Raw genomic sequence first — 8,036 nt, forward strand, 5'->3', positions numbered from 1 at the left:
GGACGTCCTACACTACGTTTGCCGAGACGCGGTCTCCTACTCTAGAACACGTTTTCCCCAACGGTTATCGGTTCTTCGACAAATATGGCCAGCCCACTGCCACTTCAGCTTACTAATCCGGTGGGCTATATCGATGACCTTGGTTCTCTGACGGATCACCTCATTTCTGATGCGATCCCTCAGAGATACTTCGAGCATAGCCCTTTCCATAGCACGCTGAGCGACTTTAATTTTATTTTTATTTCGTGCCACGTAATTCATTAATACTCCGCAATCATTAAAAGTTTTTGGCTTAAAACATTTTTATTTACGTTAAATGTTATTGATTATTATTGCCGAAGAAAGACCACAGTGGCGTGCATTTGGAGAGGCCTATGTCCAGTAGTGGACGAATGTGTCCTGATGATTGATATTGATTAAAATATATTTTATAAATGATTATTATCAAGGGATTAATGATTTTTGGTAATACTAACCTCACTGGCCAAAAACTGATGTGACTGAAAGTAATTCTAATTAATTAAAATCGTTATTAATTGATTTGTTTATAAATTTAAAAAATAATAAAACGCAAAAACACAGAAACTTTCTCGTTTTAATAAAATAGTTTTGATTAAATTATTTACTCATAAATATTCTGTTTATACCTTTTCAGAAATATCTAACGCCTTTCTTGTTTTATAATTTAATTTGGAACTAAATAATATAGTTTGTTATGCTAAGTGGCTTTGTAAAATCAAAGGGCACTATAGCACCAAGGTCACGTAGGATAGTGATACAATCTTAATCACGATTATAGGATCAAGCTGTTTGATCGGTGCGTTTCAGAATGTACAATCAATTTAACTGTCAATGTATTTGTTATTGTTTAACCTTTAACCAAAAATAAACAATATAAAATGACTAACTTTCCTTTTACCGAAAATATAAAGTATATTTTCGGTAAAAGGAAAGTTTTACATTATTTAAAATACGTAGGCCGACTGCCAAGTGGGCCATCAGATGATAAGTGGTCACCACCGTTCAAAGATCGCACAATAAAATATATTACAAAGATTTTGTTTCTTATGCCGATTGTACAATGGCTCACTCACCTTACCTCCAAAAGCCAATTAGCAATGTTTGGCAGTGTATTATATTTGGTGAATATTTGATGATTTGGTACCTACCCAATAGGATTTGCACAAATCCCGAACAAGCGTTTATTTTTAAGCATATGGCGAGGCAATGTTACTGTAAAATATGTAACACAAAACAAAACAACACATAAAAAAATATTAACGAAAAAAAACGACAAATAACGTCCACTCACCCAAAGATAAATGACTGAAAAATATGAATGTCTACTGGAATAATTATTTGTTCCAGTTTGCTTTGATGTTTGAAGTATTGTACAAAGATTTTGACTTTGACGAATACGGCTTTCCAATAGTTTGACACACGAAACAGATCCTGCGTAACCAGAAAAAACGTCGCAAAATGTTTTACGTTTTTAAATTTCTTACATATGTAGTTTTTCTTTTACCAATCAATCGTTCCGGATTCCTTGCGAATTATTCAACGTCGACAGAGCCAAATTGTTGCAGATCGACTCAAATATATCAAAAGCTGTGAAAACAGGAAATACTTTCCACCAATCTCGTTTCATATTTAATGAAATTTTGTTTAGGTTATAAAGGTTTAGATGAAAGCATTTTCATATATTACAATACAAATAGTATCGAACAAAGGTTCTCTCCGCCCATAGTGTTAGTACATCGTCACTCTCGATTTAATTTAATTTAATGTCTCGCATAGAATAAAGAAATCTGGTAACAATACAATGTTACTTTTGTGTATCGCTTAAGTAGCTTGAATTTCAAATGTATTTTTGTAATTCTTAATCTCATGCGTTTATTTTAATGTCTTATTTTATGTCGGAAAAAAATCTAAGTGGGTGTTAATTACATAGATGAGCTTGCACAACGGTCTACCTTTAGATTATACCATATAATATAGTTATCAAATTACCAGCGAAAATTTTAAATTTTCACATTTTAATGTGTGATCAACTCTGAAAGACATAACTATGCCTATGTGTACAAAATAGTATGCACCCATTTTTATTAAGCTGCTTAAGTTTGGATGTTAACAGTTAAATACCAATTTAAGTTGATTGATTTATTATGTTGAGTTTCAAAACTTAAACTGTGCTATTATTGTACTAAACAATAACAAACTTAAGACTTTCAATAACTAGAAATTTAAAATTTTAATAGCGAAGTAAATGTTATTTTTTGCTTTGAAAAAATAGAGTGGAGCGCTGCTCACTATTTTGGCACTTCGGATACACAACAAAAACGAGATACGGTCGTTTCGTCAAAAAAAAACGATCAATGGATTAGCAACGATCACGATATATTTTCAATTTTAAATTTCTTTTTTACATAATAATAAACAATAGTTTTTGAGTTATAAAGGCTTATAAATATCAGAGAAAAACTAATAGTCCATAAAATAAAAACTTTTTCACGCAATACTCACAAACAGCTCCGGAGCCGGTAAGTAGTGCGTGAAATAACGACGTGACGTTACACATAGCTCCTTGTTCAATATGAAAATCCATTGTTATTTATTCCGTAATATTTAACATTTGATAGAGTTACATTAAAAACTACGACTTGTGATATTTGAATTTGGAGATAATGATATATATTTGAAACAATATTTAAGAAAAACAGTTGGAACGTTTTGTTAAACATATTTATATGTTTATATAACACATGATATACAACGGACTATAAGCAACCCTTGAAGCTCCTATTTGGACGATACTAAATTGTAACTGAACTAATAGATCTAAATTGTCACACACACATTTATATTATCTTCAATGGCTTCAAGAGGGTTAGTTAAATTTTATTAAAACTTTGATTTACGATACAATGCGGAAATACAATACGGTTATGATTGTATACGGTAGTTTTTTTATCTTTGTACTATTCAGCTATAGTATTATGTCGTTATGCCTTACGTATATTACTTTAGGGACGCTAAACATATTTAATCTGTTTTTATTTTACAAAAAATAGCTGTGCAGTCTATTTATAGTATTGTAGCTAGAGACTGAAAATGAAAAGAAAATTATATGTTTTTAACAAAGTAGGAATACTCACTGTTCCGTTAAAATATATTTACAACAATGTCATGTATATTTACAGTAATATCACTTTGATAGGTCATTGTATGTACACGAGACGTAAGGATATTCTTGTAAGGCTAAGTTTCCGACTCCGCAAAGTCAATAAATCCTTCTTGGGGTAAGGTATTCGTTTCTATGATAATATTCCGCAGATAGTATTAACTTTGCTGATTCAAAATTCAAATAATTTATATTATTCAATTGAAGATTCTAGATTATATAAGATATAATTATATAAAAAAAATGGAGCTAATAGTTGTTTTCCTATAGACTGGATATATATATATGTATATATACTGCATATAGATACATTTGCATTTAAAAATGTTTGAAAATAAAAACTATTGTGTTTCTTGCCCGTTCTCCTCAGTATGATCTACATTCCGATACCGGTGGTAGCCGTACTCAATATACGTTTTGTGAAATGATGATTCAAAAGTGCCTGTAAAAGCCTATTGGAATAAATTATATTGTGATTCTGATTTTTAATTTTGATACAAAATAAAATGTATACAGTGTCTTTAAATCTCATACCTCAAGGATATGAAGATATCGTTAAATATTTTGTATTGATTAATAATATATCATCAAATCGTATTATTGGAACTTTGCCGACAAGCTACGAAGCCAACATTGATAACATGTTACAATCAGTGTCATTGTATTTGGCACAGCGCTACAAGATAGCGTGCATTAATCAAAATCAAAATAAAAATTATACTTCACTCAAGTTGACTTCAACGGGTATTTTTGCCTTGTTATTTTACAAGATGTAGGTATACAGCTACCACTGGTTTCGAATGTACTAGATACCCTTAGATAACAATCATACCTACGCATTTAAAAATTATATTTCCCGCATGAAAACTTTTTATCGTGCTTAAAATATATTTTTAATTAACGTGGATTTAAATGTTATTAGTAAAATCAAAATAATCAACGAGATCTTATTGGATCAATCTAATAGATACTTCACAAGAATTTACTTAACTCCACGGACGTATTGACTTAACGCAATGTCACAAGGTTATTTTTACTTCGGGTGCTTATACAAAGTTTAAAGTAGATCAATTTAAAAATTAGATTTAATTGATGGTAGGGCTTTGAGCAAGCCTGTCTGGGTTCCATTAATTGATTCTATCGCTAAACATAGTAGTGTAGTGTTAAAAAATTATAAAAATTTCTTATAGTATCAATATCTGTGGATGTTGGTGACTATTCACCATCAGGACACCCATTTTTCATCCTATTTTCAATTTAAAATAGGAATTAATCAACGGTCATTTTCTAATTTTTAATAACAAAGCATATGATAAAAAAATACTTTTATTTTAGACGTATTTATTGAGCATTCGGTACGTTTTATTTCGTTCAAGCGAGTAGTCCAACTGTATCTAATTTTTTTTTTCTACAAATTTATTCTATAGTTGTCTTCCTTTGTTTATAGTTGTGTTCCTTCTTAATTGTCAATTCTTTATTACATTACTCTTAAAAACAATCATCTCATTAATTCTCTCTGATGAGTTTGATATCTATTTCATTTTAAATTGAATTTAAAGCTGGAAATTTAAATTTGTGGTTAAATTTCGAATATGTTAAATTACTGTGCCTCTTAAAATTAGTGTAGCTCCTTGTATTGTTTTCGGCGTTTCGTACTTCCATCATCTGTAAGGTCGACTTTGTTTTAATAATAATTTATAATTAAAAAATGCCTTGTTATATCAGTATATCCGTTAAAATTACCCTTAATCGAAGTTCTAAAGGTGAACGTATGCAATTACTGTCTTTATATCTGACTTGCTCGTATGCAGAACTTTGACGGACATCCAATATCGCATCGGAACTTTGATTGTTTAGGTAAAGTCACGCGAACTCAATTTATGCTGTCATTATTTCACATTACTATTTTTACTGATTTTATTATTTATTAATTACAGAATAAAATTAGTAAAGGCCTTGACCCTTGAACTAGATATAAGCCTGTATTATAGACGCCGACTCCCTTAAAAATATTTTTAATATTATGATAGATATAATCCCATATTTTCTAATAATTAATCCTTTGCTTCTGAATTTTTAATTCGCCTCATGCTCGTTGGTGAAAGAAAACATGGTGAGGAAATCTACTTGCCTCAGATGCAGTGGTATAGTTATGCCAGTGCAACCAATGCGGTTGCGTGGGGCCACTGATTCAAGGTTCCAGAGCCTTGAATTCTTATATTTAATAATATTATTTTTTCCGATAACAATGAGTAATATGGGTATATGTTATAGTATAAAAATCCATTTTTCTTTGCATTGGAGCTCGAAAAGTATAATAACGCCACTGGCCGGATGATCATCTTCCACCACGTTTATCCTCAATCCGAATCCTCTTCAAAAGGAAATGATCACATATTCTAGAATTGGGACATTTTCGGTTTTCACCTTAACTGTGCTAGTGTTCAATTAATGAAAGTGCTTCAATAACCATATTTCGTTTTTTAGGTCACGCAAATTCCGCAATCAATCCCATTGTCTACTGCTTAATGACGAGGAATTTTCAACGTTCGGTCCACAAGCTGCTTTGTGGACGGGCCATGTGTCAACAAACCAAGTTCACGGTAAGATAACGGAATTTGCGATTCAATAATTGATTGGATATTTAAGGACCATATTGTGTCCCTAAATTGTTTGTCCATTTCAAAATGGAATGTTTTGAAGTAAATTTTAAATAGACTAAAGGACAATTCATATGATATGCTGGTTTTTTATTTCACGCCTTTCGGAAATGATATAAAGACTGAATTTAATGTTTTTTTGGATGAAACGATTACTAAGTAACAGACTTACTTTTTCAACATCATTTTATATTTAAATTAATATCTAATTTTCTGATATTATTAAAAAGAGATAAGGTGAGGCATCAGCTTATTAGACGAAAAAATATTAAGAGGCTTTTATTTAATCTATAAACTACGTCGACTTTCCCTTAAATTATTTTCACAATAACGGTGTAATAAAATTATAAATATATCTTAATTTTGTTTCAGTGGAGATGTACGCAAAAGCCTGACGGTTCTTCAAGCGATTATGAACTTTATCATGAACCGCATAAGAGATGTTATTTACAAGTACGTTTTTTTAAACAACATTATTGAGTAAATAATTTTGCACGAAAATTAATTTCTTTTACGCGCCTTATAGAAGAAATTGTCACGTTTGGAATAAGCGTTTTACCCCGTCCTTTCCCTCTCTTTCTCTTTCTCTCTGTCCTTTTCTATTTATACGATTTTATAAAAATCAAAATTTGAACTTGTTTTTGATATTGTTTTGACTGTTAACTCATTTTTACTTATTAAAATTTAATTATTCTCAAATATTGTTTATTTATTCTGTCTGTTACAATAATTCATTCATGTATATTATAAAAGAAAGTTATGATAGCAACTCGTTACAAACGGGTGTCAGATATCTCTCTTTTTTTTGCTTTAAGAATGTATATCATTGATTTGTTAACAAATCTAATTTGTCTTCAGATGAACGCCCTTCGTCATAACGGTCATTCACACGGACTGCAAGGCGCTCGAGGTATCGAAACGCGTGCCACAACACAGTTGAGTCACGTGACTCGGTCCTCGCGACGTACGGCGCCGGCGCACGCGCTCTCCGTCGAGATGTTGCAGCGACACGGTCACATCGATTATAAACGTTAATTATAATTAACCATGTAAAGATCACAGTGTAAATATATAATTTATTTTATTTATATATTTCATTGCACGTTTGTCTACACAAGGCGACTGTGTACATCCTTTCACTACAAAGTGACCCATATTTGAGGCGTGCTTGTGTAAAAACTAATACCATCAAAAACATAAATGTAAAAATGAGAGCCAAGGCCAATATTATGATATATACCTTGGTTGTTGACTTCAACGATAAAAGAAGTGAGATCGAAATGGGCGCCAAGTACAATGGTCCTTCCTGAAATTTATTTATAACTACATAGAATATCATTTCTTCTTATAACTTAGGATAATATATTGTTGCCTCAGGTCTGACTTGGCTAGTTCTTATAGGCATACCTGACTAGGCAGCTTCCATCGGAAGGCATTGGAATAAATCTTATGAGCGTGGTGCCACTCGCTCGGATACGTCCGCGTCAAGGTTTTATCGCAACGCTCCTATCCCGCTGCTCCGGCGTCGCGTCGCGCGCCATGTACCGAAATGCCTATTATTATTATTTTTTAAAGTATAATGATTTTGCACCATTGGTGTGTGCTAAATGCCAGTTAATAACGTAATAAATACGAAAGTCGAAGATCCTCATAAGTATTAAAACGAAATATTTGGATTTAAAAAAATTAAGGGTGGTATTCAAATCGTTATAATATATTCACGCGAAAACCTTAAAATCCACATTAAGACCGGCTGTCATAAGTTTTGATTGCTGGTTCATTTTTTTATACAGTTATTACAGGAACTAAGTTTCTAAGTGTTCCTAATCCCAATAAAATGAAAAATTATAAGAAATTGATAAAAATTTATCAGTTTCAGATTTTTTCCTTTATATTGGCTTAATTGTCTACCTGCATGCCAAATTTGAACTTTCTAGGTCACCTAGAAGTAGGTAATAGTTTTGATCTATAGGTCAGTCAGTGATAAAAATGACGATTTTTAGACGTTAATTTCTAAATAGCCGTTTGAGATGCGTTTATGAAATTTGGAACACATATGTATCTCACGAGTCTCAATAAATAAGCGTTTGACGCGTTTATGTCAAATAGTTTTTGAGTTATGAGGAGGTCAAAAGTGGCTCCAAATGGTTCGTGTAATATTACACACGGTGCTGCTCGCCAGTTCTGTTACTTGA

The 8,036-nt window shown here is 31.7% G+C and overlaps 1 protein-coding gene across 1 annotated transcript in view; it reads left to right on the forward strand.

The window, feature by feature from the left end:
- The window catches only part of LOC125064415 (neuropeptide FF receptor 2-like), a 68,620-nt gene extending 61,721 nt beyond the window's left edge, over positions 1–6,899 (forward strand). The window contains exons 7-9 of the mRNA XM_047671407.1: positions 5,669–5,784; positions 6,214–6,294; positions 6,700–6,899. Of these exons, the coding sequence (XP_047527363.1) occupies positions 5,669–5,784; positions 6,214–6,294; positions 6,700–6,876 (374 nt within the window). The 3' untranslated portion in view covers positions 6,877–6,899. The remainder of the gene's footprint in view (positions 1–5,668; positions 5,785–6,213; positions 6,295–6,699) is intronic.
- The last annotated feature ends 1,137 nt before the right edge of the window (positions 6,900–8,036 follow it).

This window comes from Vanessa atalanta, chromosome 5 (assembly GCF_905147765.1).
Source record: "Vanessa atalanta chromosome 5, ilVanAtal1.2, whole genome shotgun sequence".
NCBI classification, from domain to species: domain Eukaryota; kingdom Metazoa; phylum Arthropoda; class Insecta; order Lepidoptera; family Nymphalidae; genus Vanessa; species Vanessa atalanta.